Source organism: Silurus meridionalis, chromosome 4 (assembly GCF_014805685.1).
Source record: "Silurus meridionalis isolate SWU-2019-XX chromosome 4, ASM1480568v1, whole genome shotgun sequence".
In the NCBI taxonomy this organism is placed as follows: domain Eukaryota; kingdom Metazoa; phylum Chordata; class Actinopteri; order Siluriformes; family Siluridae; genus Silurus; species Silurus meridionalis.
In genome coordinates this window covers 38,882,306-38,897,427 of record NC_060887.1, presented here as the reverse complement: position 1 = coordinate 38,897,427, position 15,122 = coordinate 38,882,306, and the positions used below count along the sequence as shown (strand labels likewise).

At 42.3% G+C, this 15,122-nt stretch overlaps 1 protein-coding gene across 1 annotated transcript in view; it reads right to left on the bottom strand.

Annotated features, from left to right (window-relative positions):
* LOC124384323 (rho guanine nucleotide exchange factor 4-like) overlaps positions 1–6,701 on the bottom strand; it is an 89,264-nt gene extending 82,563 nt beyond the window's left edge. Inside the window, exon 1 of the mRNA XM_046847072.1 lies at positions 6,627–6,701. Coding sequence (XP_046703028.1) covers positions 6,627–6,665 — 39 coding nt within the window. The 5' untranslated portion in view covers positions 6,666–6,701. The remainder of the gene's footprint in view (positions 1–6,626) is intronic.
* Between the last annotated feature and the right edge of the window lie 8,421 nt (positions 6,702–15,122).

The window sequence follows — 15,122 nt, the reverse complement described above, 5'->3', positions numbered from 1 at the left end:
TAACTAACAGCAAGGGGTTTGAAACAAGCTCACACTGGTTCCAAACAATCGTCCACGCCTCAGGGTTCACCAACTCCTAGCTCCAAATTCTCCTCTTTCCTTGCAACACCCTGTGTAATGCAAAGCTTTCTGTAAAAAATGGAATATAGAAATATATATTAAAAATATATTTACACTAATATAATATCATGAGCTTGAAATTTAGAGAAGGACTTGAAAAAGGTTTCAATTTATCATGTAAGTGCATTTGAAAGCTGTGTGTGTGTGTGTGTGTGTGTGTGTGTGTGTGTGTGTATATGTGAAGCAGCCATGTGGAATTGATGCCATTTTGCTAATCCCAGAGTGTGTGTCTGTGTGTGAGGTCATTCCTGACTAGCAGGAAGTAACCGGAGCCCTGCTCTTTGTGTGTGTGTGTGTGTGTGTGTGTGTGGGTCTATGTGGGCGTGTGGGTGTCCCCGGAGCCTGTCGCGACAATGAATAGATCCAAAATCAGCTCGGAACTCGTGTGTGTGTGTGTGTGTTTGAGAGAGAACCTGCAGTGCTAAAAACTAGCACTGCAGATTGCACCAGTCTAATGACAGACAGAAGGAGGGATGTGTTTAGTGTTCAGCATCTCCACCTTCTACACGTTCGCTATAAATGAGAGGCATCAAAGAGCAGATGGAGGCGTCTCGCTGTGCAAGAAATCAGCAACGGTTTTGCGTGGAGCTCACATGATTCCTAATGACGCCATTCATTTATATAATAATAAAAATAATAATAACGTAACCCATCTATGATTCTTTCCCAAACTGTTCCCACAAAGATGGAGGTACACAAATTGAATGTGGGACCATGAAATTCTTCCTTTGCTAGAACTTGAAGAGCCTGTGCACAAACCAAGGCTTATGAAGACAAGCTTTCTATGGGTCCACTTCACCTCATCTACATCAGGACCTGACTTTACTAACACCAATGTGGCTGAATGAATCTCCACAAATCTCCACAACATCTTCCCAGAAGATTGGAGCTTATTATAAAAGTGAATAGGGACTAAAGGTGGGACTGGGAGGGTCCTGTCCAACGTACATGTTTTGGCCACCTAGTGGAAAATTAATAGAAAATCATATATTAACTCAAAATTGAAACATGGGTGCAAGATTTGAGAAGCTGCCCTCCATCCTGACATTCCACATGAAGAAATACCACAAACACCCACGCAACCCGCAGTGGAGAAGTCGTGCTTTATTAAACCGAGTTTCCCATGATGCAATTGTTCCGATGTTTCACACCAATGCTATTCAACCAACAAACTGACCAGGCCTGGCACGATGAGTCACGATGAGTAGGAGAGTGCGATGAAGACTTCACTGTGTACCATAAGCTCTTCTAGATTCTTCAACATGCCTGACTTTGCTTCTACTGTAAATATCTGATCAGTCATGTGATTTAGGAATCAGAATCCTGAAGCTTATCTGGTTTATGGACACCTGGCCATGAACATCCCGTTCCACACCAAGTCTCTATTTACTCTTATAATAAGCTCTGCTCTTCTGGGAAGATGTTCCACTAGATTCTGGAGTGTGTTAATGGAGATTTGTGCTCATTCAGCCCCAATGGTGTTGGTACAGACAGGTACTGATGTAGATTGAGGAGTCTTGGGGTTGAGGTCAGAGTTCTATAGCAGGCTATTTAAGATCTTCCACATCTTCCAACCCATGTAAACAATATCTTCTTGAAGTTTGCTTTGTGTGCAGGGGCATTTATTATGCTGGAACAGGTTTGGGTCCCCAGTTCAAGTGAACGGAAAATGTAAAAAGTTCATTTGGGGAAGACCACATATGGCTTGTGAAGTCTTTTGATTGTATAATCATGAGGAAAACACCATTATCTAACCCAACAGTCTTTTGCTAGAACTATCACCCTTTCTTCACTCGTTCTTATGTCCTCCATGATTCCCGCCCACTCTGTGGTAAGATCTCATTCCTCGCTCATTGAGGGCTCCGGAGTACAGTAATGCGATGATGAGGTAATTCTTGAACATTGTGTGAACACATTAGTGTTAGTGTGCCACCATATGTTCAATCTTTACACCCAGAAGTATTCGGACACCCAAGCACACTATTGGTGTGTTATTTATTGATCACCCCATTCTTCATTTAGTCTCCATATGCAATTATAGTAACCTCCACTCTTCTGGGAAGATGTTCCTAAATTTTCAAGTGTATTTCTGAGGATATTTAGATAGAAGACCATTAGTAAAGGTGAGGTAAGAAGGACTGGTGATCTCTAAAGACAGAGCTCTAAAGCAGGAGATCTTCCACACACATCCAACGCATGGAAAGCACATGTTCATGGAGCTGGCTTTGTGCATCGTCGTGCTGGAGAAGGTTTTGGGTCTCCAAGTTCAGGTGAAAAAAATCTCATGCCACCGTGTCCTATATTACTGTGTAACCCTAATTTGGGGTTTGGGGACGAATAATTCCCAATACTTTTGGCAATACCGTGTATCCGGTATCAGATCTATCGATGCATTTCCAACTAATATTCCTAAAACTATTCTACACACATGGGAGGAGGAGTTTCCTGAAATGAGGTGGTGTCAAAGACATGCCAACAGATGGCAGCACAAGGCTGCACGCACAGTCGCAGGGAGCACCGACCTTCATAAGTCGTAAACGTAGATAAATAAAGTACTTGTTAACTGAGCGTGTCTCAAAACTTTATTAGTGTCCTTTATTAGATGTATGTATTTGACCTTCAGTCTTGATGGACGAGTGTGACACCAGTGGATGGAGCTAAACGAATTCGATACGAAGATGTGCTTAAGAGCGCTGCTGGAATATCCATTCCCTCTAGAGCCAACACTGAGGTGTTCAAGGTTTCTCCGACATTGTATGAATGAATTTGGAGGCATTTCGAAGGTTGTTTTTATCTCCGTAGCTCCTAATTCGACACACAAACATCTAAACCCCAGATGAAGGAACGGTCTGTAAAGTGTCCTTATAAGGATCCGAACCCACTGCTTATCTCCAGCCGAAATACACACGCAGGAGAAAACAGAAAAATAGTTCACAGACACGAGAAAACTTCCAGCCGGTTGTCAGTGAGATGGGAAAAGTTTGCGTAATTGCTTATGGCTCCCAGTAGAGATCATTATCCAGCTAAAAACATCTGGACACTGGAGAGGGATGATCACAGAATCCACGTTCTCATCTAATCAAAAATAATACCAATGAAAAAGAAAAACTGGCAGAGACATCTGGGCTTTTTTTCTGGAGTCTAGACTTCACCTCCAGCAAGTGTTCTTTCTCTCGTTCTTTCTCCGAGTCTTGTCTAGACAATGGACCGGTTAGTAGCAGATACTAATCATAGCCAGATTCCCCTCACAAAGAACATGATGATGATGATGATGATGATGATGATGATGATGATTAATTCAGTTTGGTGGAAAACATTCATTACAAACAGCGTTGGGAGAAAAAAAGAAGAAAAAAGAGGAGTAAAGCCATTCATTTAATTTCCATTCCCTTCCGTTCTTTTCCTTTCCTCTTTTTATTTTCTTTCTTTACATTTCATATCCATTCTTTTTCTTGTCTTGTGTTTCCTTTCCTTCTTTTCCTTTTTTCAGTTTCCTTTCCTTTTCTTTCTTTCTGTTTCCTCTCTTATTTTCTTTCCTTCTTTCGTTATTTTACTTTATTTTGTCATTCCTTTTCTCCTGCTACCTTCCTTCATTCTTTTTCCTTCCTCCTCTCCTTGTACCTTTCTTCTTTCTTCTTTCTCCTTTCTGCTCAACTGATCCCTCCATCCTCTAACACTGCTCCACTGATCCTCCATCCTCTACAACTGCTCCATTAAACCCTCCGTCCTCTACCACTGCTCCACTCATCCCTCCATCCTCTACCACTGCTCCATTAAACCCTCCATCCTCTTCCACTTCTCCACTCATCCCTCCATCCTCTACCACTGCTCCACTGATCCCTCCATTCTCTACCACTGCTCCTCTGATCCCTTCATCCTCTACCACTGCTCCACTGATCCCTCCATCCTCTACCACTGCTCCACTGATCCCTCCATCCTCTACCACTGCTCCACTGATCTCCATCCTCTACCACTGCTCCACTGATCCCTCCATTCTCTACCACTGCTCCACTGATCTCTCCATCCTCTACCACTGCTCCACTGATCCTCCATCTCTACCACTGCTCCACTGATCCCTTCATCCTCTACCACTGCTCCACTGATCCCTCCATCCTCTACCACTGCTCCACTGATCTCCATCCTCTACCACTGCTCCACTGATCCCTACATCCTCTACCACTGCTCCACTGATCCCTCCATTCTCTACCACTGCTCCACTGATCCTCCATCTCTACCACTGCTCCTCTGATCCCTTCATCCTCTACCACTGCTCCATTAAACCCTCCATCCTCTTCCACTTCTCCACTCATCCCTCCATCCTCTACCACTGCTCCACTGATCCCTCCATTCTCTACCACTGCTCCTCTGATCCCTTCATCCTCTACCACTGCTCCACTGATCCCTCCATTCTCTACCACTGCTCCACTGATCCTCCATCCTCTACCACTGCTCCACTCATCCCTCCATCCTCTACCACTGCTCCACTGATCCCTCCATTCTCTACCACTGCTCCACTGATCTCTCCATCCTCTACCACTGCTCCACTGATCCCTCCATTCTCTACCACTGCTCACTGATCCCTCCATCCTCTACCACTGCTCCACTGATCCCTCCATCCTCTACCACTGCTCCACTGATCTCCATCCTCTACCACTGCTCCACTGATCCTCCATTCTCTACCACTGCTCCACTGATCCTCCATCCTCTACCACTGCTCCACTGATCCCTCCATTCTCTACCACTGCTCCACTGATCCTCCATCCTCTAACACTGCTCCACTGATCCTCCATCCTCTACCACTGCTCCACTGATCCCTTCATCCTCTACCACTGCTCCACTGATCCCTCCATCCTCTACCACTGCTCCACTGATCTCTACATCCTCTACCACTGCTCCACTGATCCCTCCATTCTCTACCACTGCTCCACTGATCTCTCCATCCTCTACCACTGCTCCACTGATCCCTCCATCCTCTACCACTGCTCCACTGATCTCTACATCCTCTACCACTGCTCCACTGATCCCTTCATCCTCTACCACTGCTCCACTGATCCCTCCATTCTCTACCACTGCTCCACTGATCCTCCATCCTCTACCACTGCTCCACTCATCCCTCCATCCTCTACCACTGCTCCACTGATCCCTCCATTCTCTACCACTGCTCCACTGATCTCTCCATCCTCTACCACTGCTCCACTGATCCCTCCATTCTCTACCACTGCTCACTGATCCCTCCATCCTCTACCACTGCTCCACTGATCCCTCCATCCTCTACCACTGCTCCACTGATCTCCATCCTCTACCACTGCTCCACTGATCCTCCATCCTCTACCACTGCTCCACTGATCCTCCATCCTCTACCACTGCTCCACTGATCCCTCCATTCTCTACCACTGCTCCACTGATCCCTTCCATCCTCTACCACTGCTCCACTGATCCCTTCATCCTCTACCACTGCTCCACTGATCCCTCCATCCTCTACCACTGCTCCACTGATCTCTACATCCTCTACCACTGCTCCACTGATCCCTCCATCCTCTACCACTGCTCCACTGATCTCTCCATCCTCTACCACTGCTCCACTGATCCCTCCATCCTCTACCACTGCTCCACTGATCTCTACATCCTCTACCACTGCTCCACTGATCCCTCCATTCTCTACCACTGCTACCACTTATCCCTCCATCTTCTACCTTCCCACAATCTTCTCAATCTGTAGCCACTGCTTGACTGCTCCACAATGGAGTTCAGTAAAATCTTCATACACTCGTTGAGTCGTGTTTAATCTTCCTGCCGTGTTATGATTACTGCTAAATCTTCCCATGTAAAGTCTCTCATGCGTCTTTATCATCCAGCTGATCTTATCTTGTTGTTTTGGCTGTTTCTGAACCCACATTAGCCCATACAACAAAAACAGAAAAATCCAACCTGAAGAAAATGAGCCTGTAAAAAAAGCTTTTCTGCTTCTATATGAAAACCACTTTCATCTGCAGACAGTGTGAAAAATGTCTGGAGAGCTCCAGAGCAGGAGACCTTCCACTCCATCCCATGTGAAGCATATCTTCTTCGAACAGGTTTGGGTTTCTGAGGTCGAGTGAAGGGATGTCCTGTGGAATTGTGTGCTTCCAAGACTGTGGGAAATTTTGAGGAAGAACCCCATATGGCTGGAAATTCAGATGTCTCATTATAGTAGGAGTTTAGTGGTTAAGACGTCGGACTTTGGTGTCGAAGGTTGTGAGTTCAAATCCCAGCCACACCAAACTTGACCCCTGACTGGTATATGATTCATCAATATAACAGTCATTTCAGCACCAGAATGATCTATCAGTCAAATCAAACCCCATGGAGAACTTTCCTGCTCATAAACATCTCCATGAAAACCGAATAAACACAAATACATGGTACAAAACACACACACACACACACACACACACACACACACACCTCTCTGAACAGGATTTGCATCAATCAGAAGTACCGAAGGAAAACGAGGATGAAGCTCTTACCGTGAAGAACGCTCGGAGGAACCACATGACACTAAGCATTCTGAAAGTGGCGTGGGAGAGATCTCCTCTCCAATACCCCCCAAACCCCCTCTCTCTCTCTCTCTCTCTCTCTCTCTCTCTCTCTCTCTCTCTCTCTCTGTCTCTCTCTTATATTCTGTTATTCTCTGTAACTGGCTCCAGGGTCTTGTCAAACCAAGCTCTCAGCTCGCGCACACACACACACACACACACACACACGACCTGTTGCTATTTCTGATTGGCTTAATAAACTTCTCCGATGGCAGCAGGCCAGGAGGGAGGAGAGCGAGTTGATGCACAACATCTCAACTCTTATATCTTTAATACACGGTTCCGGTTCCTCCCTGAGTCAACGTTCTGGAACTACATGGAGATGCAGTTCTTCGGTTTGTGTCACGTTTCTTCATTCCCTACATTCACCTTCCTCTCTTCCTTTCTTCCTTCCTTCTTTTCTTCGTTCCTCTATCTATTTGTCTTCCACACACTCGTCTTCTTTCCTAAATTCTTCTGTTTCTGCATCCATTCACCCAGTACACCCATTTACTATTCCTTTCTTCCTTCCTTCCCTCCTTCCTTCCTTCTTTCCTTCCTTTTTTCACCTCTTTTATCTTCTTCCTTTTATGTTCTTTTCTTAAATGTTTTCTTTCTTCCTTCCCTTTTATTTTTATTTTTACAATTATTTGTTTCCTTCTTTCTTTTTACCGCCATTCTTTTATTCTTCGGTTGCATTTCTCCATCATTTACATTAACCCTTTCCTTGCTTCTTTTTGTCCCGTCTCACTTTTCTTCCTTTTTGCCTTTAACTTCCACATGTTTATCTTCCTTCCTAAATTCTTTCATTCCTCAACACCTTTATCCAGTACACCAACTTAGCGATCTTTCTTTCTTTCTTTCTTTCTTTCTTTCTTTCTTTCTTTCTTTCTTTCTTTCTTTCTTTCTTTCTTTCTTTCTTTCTTTCTTTCTTTTTCTTCTGTCCATCTTTTCTTCATTTACATTTTTCCTTGTTGTGTCCCTTCCAACCATCCTTTTGTAGCCTCCTTCTTCTACTTATACTTCTTCTTCTTCTACACCTTCCTTTCATCCTTTATTTTATTTTTACAATTATTTGTTTCCTTCTTTCTTTTTACCGCCATTCTTTTATTCTTCGGTTGCATTTCTCCATCATTTACATTAACCCTTTCCTTGCTTCTTTTTGTCCCGTCTCACTTTTCTTCCTTTTTGCCTTTAACTTCCATGTTTATCTTCCTTCCTAAATTCTTTCATTCCTCAACACCTTTATCCAGTACACCAACTTAGCGATCTTTCTTTCTTTCTTTCTTTCTTTCTTTCTTTCTTTCTTTCTTTCTTTCTTTCTTTCTTTCTTTCTTTCTTTCTTTCTTTCTTTCTTTCTTTCTTTCTTTTTCTTCTGTCCATCTTTTCTTCATTTACATTTTTCCTTGTTGTGTCCCTTCCAACCATCCTTTTGTAGCCTCCTTCTTCTACTTATACTTCTTCTTCTTCTACACCTTCCTTTCATCCTTTATTTTATTTTTATTTTTTATCTGTTTCCTCTTTTTATATTTGAACCTTTCCATGTTCCTTTTCTTTTTAGTTCTTTTTTCTTTCCTTCTTTTGCATTACATTCTTTTAATCTTTATTTTGGATTTTACTTCTATCCGTTCCTTCCTTACCTGACACACAACACATGACTCATTACTCAGCAAAACTGACAGCAAATACACAAATCTCTATGCTGCATATGTGTAGTGTTGAATGTACAGATGAGAGGCTGAGTGTAGAACAGTAGTGAGGAAATGTCGCCCTCTGCTGGCGGCACTGCTGATCGCTCAGTCTCACACTACTGGCAAAGTTTGGAGTACGGTGAAGCTCATAAGTTTACAGACACCTTGCAGAATCTACTGCATGTTCATAACAATAGCGTTTTGTTTCACATACATCCAAAAATCATAACTGAATCTACACAAACCAGTTAAAACCTACACACACAAACACACACACACACACACACACACACACACACACACACACACACGATTCTTAATTGGATGATTGGATTGACGACACATTTTTTGTTCAATGATCTTTCTTCATCGGTTCCTGATCCTCCAGAGTGGTTAGGGCTGAGGTCAGAGCCCTAGAGCAGGTCATTCAAGAGATTCCAATCCCACCACTAAAGATGGTTAAAATCGGTGGTTAAAATGTTGGATTCTTGCTCAGAAGGTTGTGAGTTCAAATCCCACCAACTGCTTTGGATACAGTGTAAACCCATATCTTCATGGAGCTGTTTTTTTGCACAGTGACATGTTCATTCTGGAACAGGTTTGGAGTTCAAGCGAAAAGAAAATTCATGCTTTGTGCTATCAAACGGTGTAAAGAACAACTGGAAAAGCCACGTGTCCCAATACTTTTGTCAACAACGTGTGTATCAAACATATTTCTTCGAATTAGGAACATATCAGAGGAGAGTTCAAGAGAGTTTAATGGCTTCGCTCAACCCTGGCATGTATGAAAATAAGCGGCATGATGACTCGCTGTTTTTACCCGAGCGGAAACACCTTGTTGAGTGGTTTCAGCTGACATGGCCATCCTGTGAGAGCTGATCTGTACTGTTCATGCTTGCCTGCACTTCTGTTCATGTTCACCATCAACACCAGGGGACCATTCTTCATACATAATAACATCATAACATTATGAGTGGTGAAGAACACTGATGATCTCTTCAACATGGCACCTGTGAGTGAGTGGATTTATTTATTAGGTACCAAGTGAACATTTTGTCCTCAAAGTTGATGTTAGAAGCAGGAAAAATAAGGATTTGAGTGAGTTTGACAAGTTGTGACGTCTAGACATCTGGGTCAGAGCGTCTCCAATACTACAGGTCTTGTGGGATGTTCCTGGTCTGCAGTGGTCTATCAAAAGTGCTCCAAGGAAGGAACAGTGGTGAACCGGTGACAGGGTCGTGGGCGGACGAGGCTCGTTGATGCATGTGAGGAGCGAAGGCTGGTCCATGTGGTCTGATCCAACAGACAAACTCCTGTAGCTCAAACTGCTGAAGAAGTTAATGCTGTTGATGATCAATTGGTTACGACTGTTTTAGCAGCTAAAAGGGGACCAACGCAACATTAGGCAGGTCATAATGTTATGGCTGATCAGCATACGTCTGATAGTCTGACACTATTGGGAACTAAATGTCAAATGGGGGGTTCCAGGACATCCAAAAGGTCAGATAGTCACAAACGGGTGGCCATAAAGTTCAGAATCTGTTGTCTTTAACAAGACGAAAGTTATATTTTCTGGAACGCATTTCATTTCCTACCTTACGTTTTACATTTGGTAGATGCCCTTATTCACAGCAACCACCGAAGGTTGAGGGCTCTGCTCAGGGGACCAGGAGTGGCAGCTTGGTATGGCTGGGATTTGAACTCACAACCTTCCGAGCCCAAGTCCAATTCCTTAACCACCAACGGTATTAACCCCACAGGCAATAAAAAGAGACGCCAGCTGAAATCACATCCCTCAGAAGGCGGAGACCATCAACGTCGTCTTGCCTGCTCGGGGGCCTCTTCCGTGTGAGACGAGGTTGTTCCTAATTCACGAGAGCGATTATAAACAAGCACGGCTCCTTTGTGTTCGCTTCGGAGGGATGTGCCAGTCTGCAGGTTTGTCTTGCCTTCTGGTGATTACAAGTACAAAAGAAAAAGATGAATCAATGCCAACCGCTGCTTTGTGGCCGACCTCTTTACAGGTTCTTTACACAGCCTTTCTTTTTGTGCAGCTGCTGAGATTTTTGTTTCCTGTGGGAACGAAGGCATCGCTAACTAGAAGCCAGGAATGCAGATTGGAATATGGTGCTCATAGCAAAGAAGACAAGTGTCCCACACGCCCTGTCTTGTTACTCTCGGAGATGTAGTGTCAGCTTTTTTAAGTCACCTGTACTGTACATTATAAATGACTGACAAGTCTCTACAGGCTGTTGATTCAATTTGCCCCCCAATATAAAAGACCTTCAGTCTCCTAATCCACATGGTTAGCATGAGCATTGTGTGTTGTATAATAGCATGTTTTTTCTGCTAGTTGTATTTTGGGGAAAATTACTCAGCCTTTGCAAATGAACAATCAAGATCGAGTTTCCCAAAGAGGAAACAAAAAGCCTTGAGTTATTAGCCGAGGCTTGAACAGAATGCTGGCAGTGAACCAGTTTGGCTTCTCTCTTTCTTTCTCTTCTTCCAAAAGTTATTTTCTCCTTCTGTATTTCTAGCTGAGTCTCGTTAAACTACTTCTATAAAATATATAATTAGTGTGTTATCAACAAAAGGTTTTTTTAAGTAAAACACTGCGATAAATAAATAGTTATGACTGGAAGAGTTCCAAAGTGTTTGGCATCTTTCAGTAGGGGAAGTGGCAGCTTAGTGGTTAAAGCATTGGATCGGAAGGTCATGAGTTTCAATCCCAGCACCACCAAGCTACCATTGTTGGGTCTTCAAACAAGGTTCTTAACCCTCACCTGCTCAGTTGTAAGTCACTCTGGATACGGGCACCTGCCAAATATAAATACACTCTAGGCACAGCAAGGCACGGCTGTTTAGTATTAGGAAGCAGATCCTGGTTCTACCATAGTTCCTGGTTCTACTGTTCCTCACAGAAAAAAACTACAGCAGCGCCCAGTTTTGCGGTTCCACACTAAACAGGAACCTAAGCACTGTGTGATTTTGCACTAAATAGGAACTACAAAAGTTCCCGGTCCTGCTGTTTTTCTCCTAAAAGAATTACAGCAGTGCCTGTTTCTAGAACCAGCATTGCCTTGTACACCAGTCCCCTACAAACCCAGGCGCCTAGCAGTTTTTCCAATGAAACAAAGAATAGCCGGAACTGGGATTGGGGTTTCCAGTGAAGAAGATCTGTTGTAGACTCTGTTCATTGAAGAACAGAACCGGGAACTGTTGTAGTTCCGTTTCAGCGTGAAACGGTGGAACCAGACACTGCTGTTGTTCCTTTTTAATGGGGAAAAGCAAAACCAGGAAGTATAGACTCTGTATTTTTGAGGATCAGAACCAGGCACTGCTGTAGTTCCTGTTCAGTGTAGAACAGCAAATCCAGGAACTGTAGACTCTGTTCAGTGAAGAACAGAACCTGGCCCTGTTATATGTTTTAATGAGAAGCAGCAGAACCATGCACTGCTTTAGCCCCTGTTCAGCGGGGAACAGAAGAACCATGTACTGCTGTAGTTCCTTTTCAGTGAGGAACACCAAAAACAGAACCTGTCAAGACCATGCTTTGTAAGAGACAGCTGAACCAGAAATAGAGATGACTATATACTTATCTCAATAGGGTTTAACGGAACCAGGCTCTGTTCTAGACCTTGTTCAGGTCGAGTTTGTGCTGTAGACTCTAGAGCAGGGGTGGGCAAACTTTTTGACTCACGGGCCACAATGGGTTCTAAAATTTGACAGAGGGGCCGGGCCAGGATATACATACATACATACACACATGATACACATTATATATATATATATATATATATATATATATATATATATATATATATTTATATTTTTTTAATATTACATTAGAGATTTGCCCTGTGACATGAATATGCATGGCTCATTGTACAAATTGCTTTCCAAATGCATTAATTAAATTAATAATTAAATGTATTAAATTTTAGTTAAATAAACACAGCAGAAAAACACAAATTTGGTTTTTCAGTGTTGTTGAACTCCTTGTTTTGCCAGTTCATTAAAGTCTGGAATAAGTTTTGTTGTGGCAATTCTCAGGAAAGATCCGAGGTGTTGGTCAGTTAACGTGGATCTGTGAGGGGCTTTGATCGGACCTCAGTGAAAAACTATTTTGTTGTCCACTCCGTATTAAACACTCGGCGCTCATTAAACAAGGTTTACCTGCATGGGCGTAAATTTCATTTAACAGTAGGGGGGGAACAATAAATATAAAATTTCTCATGAACAATTTTTGAAGGGGACACAAATAATACAGTCAAATTATACTTATAAAGACACAGTGTCCCCAGGTTTAATGACAAAGCAAAACAAGGAATTAAAAAAGTTTACATTTTTATTTAAAATTAATGAAGACACTTAAGAACAGAATAGAAATTGATTATAAAAATACAGTGGGGGCAGTTGGGATGTAGCACAGTGCTCATTTAGTAAATGCACAGATAAACAATATGCTAATTGTGTGTTAATGTTAAATTATAACATTATACCAATTCATCCCAAATAAAACACTGCATGGGAAACGGCTTTGGTGTGTTAGTGTCAGTGCACTATGCTACAAGCTATTATAAACAAGCTAACGTTCACTAGATAAGTCATATTTTAATCGGTAATAGAGCAGATTCATGGAAAATTACATCGCTAATCAGCATTTTTGCCACAACTAATTTATGAATGAGTCTGCATCAACTACATTAAAGAGAATCGCTTTATTTAAAGTGAATAAAATCCCCTAGTTAATGGAGTTGAACATTAATTGAGCCACAGACACACACCTGACTCGTGTGTGTAGAGTAGGTGAGATGAACACACACCTGACTCGTGTGTACAGAGAAGGTGAGATGAACTGGGAACACAGGCAATGGGTCAAACCACTGTGAGGAAGGGGAGGGGGAACTCAACTGTTTCTAAATGCAATTTTTTGCGTTTTTTTTCTACTTACACAATTATTTAGGTATGCATACATATATTTTCCACAATAGAGAGTGCGATATTTTTTAAATATTTTTTTTTTGGGGGGGGACATGTCATCCCGGTCCCCCCGGGATTTACGCCCATGTTTACCCGTACCAATTTTAATAGAATTTGGTCACGTTCGCCGGATTAAGAAATCCAACGGGCCGTGTGTGGCCCGCGGGCCGTAGTTTGCCCATGTCTGCTCTAGAGAATCTGGTACAGATATAATCGGATAGCCCAGACTATGCTGAGAAACCTGATAAGTAGAGAACATTTGGACTAGGAGCCATGTTCAAGATGGAAAAGAAGAGACCAGAAGCTTCTGTAGTCGTTAGTCAGTCGCGAACAAAAAACTGGCACTGATATCAACTCTGTTTATTTAGTATTCAAATATCAGAACTAGGTTCTACTGGAAGCTGTAGAAGACACTTTTATAGAGCCTGTACTGATGTTTATATTGACACTTTAAACTGGGGCAAGTGAGTAATATTATATACTGTATTCAGTAGAGAACTAAAGAAGCAACCAGCAGATCCAAAATCTCCTGCATGAACATTTCCATGATTTAACTATGGCATAAAGTGCAGGTCTATAATTCTAAGTAATTTGTTATGATGATGATAAAACAATGAAAGGCAATTTGAGTACAAATTGTAAATGACCAGCTGGGCCCTCTACCAAGGCCCCTAAATCCTGGTAACTGACTGGTTCAAACAATAGGCCAGGTTTCACCAAGGTTCAGAAATGGTCCTCCAACCCAAACGCTAAAGCGAGTTTTAATAAATAGCAAATAGAAGACCTGAAACCGACACAAACGTCTCATTGCTTTGCAGAATTTGAGTCGTTTAATGAAAAATGGTTTGATAAGATCAGAAATTCCTAAAGTTCTTTAGCATTTTTTTAATCCGAATAAGAAACGACCATGAAAATATCTGGGCAAAGAAAGCATGACCAAATAATCCAAAAGAACATTGAGCTATTAATAATGGCGATAAAGTCCATGATATAATGATAACTACCAAAGACCTAGTCTTCAGAGACTTCGCATGGGCTGAATACTATTTGTTTTTGTCATGCTTTGTTCACATGTGGCTTTTCATGGGCCAGAGTCCAATCCAAACACAGAGCGGCAGCAGGCTTTAGTACATCTTCAGCATAATGACTAATTTACACCAACTGGACATGGAGGTGGACATGGAAAATACCTCACAAACAGTAAACCAGGTTTAGGAGCAACCAGGAACTGTAAGGTGGCAACATTACCTCCTGTACCTTTCTTAAAATAATATAATACAATAGGACCCTGATTGTAACTGCATGAGGATTAGATGTGTGTCCTGAATCTTCTGAATGTCCCGAGTAGCTCTCTAAAATAATACAATCGCCAGGAGATATGATGCCATGACAGAAAACCTGATGGTCGACCAAAATCTTTACTTCTAATTTATTACATCTGTTCTTGTGCAGGTTGTTCGAGATACGCCAAAGGCAAATCTAGTTTCCTGCTCCAGAAAAACTTCAGACTTCTCCAGTCAGATCTTCTTCAAACTGTTAGCAAATTCTTTTTATATTTTTTAAACGGTAGCATGAAATTTTCTCTCCACTTGAACTAATTGAACCTGTTCCAGCATCACAATGCAAACCTTTGAGGTGAATGTGAATGCTAAATGCATCCAGACCTTCTCACCTCATCTCCATCAGTATCTGACTTTACTGAATGAATCTCCACAAATCTCCATATAATCTCCACAAGTAGAAAGTCTTCCCAGAAGGTTATTAGAAGTGCAAA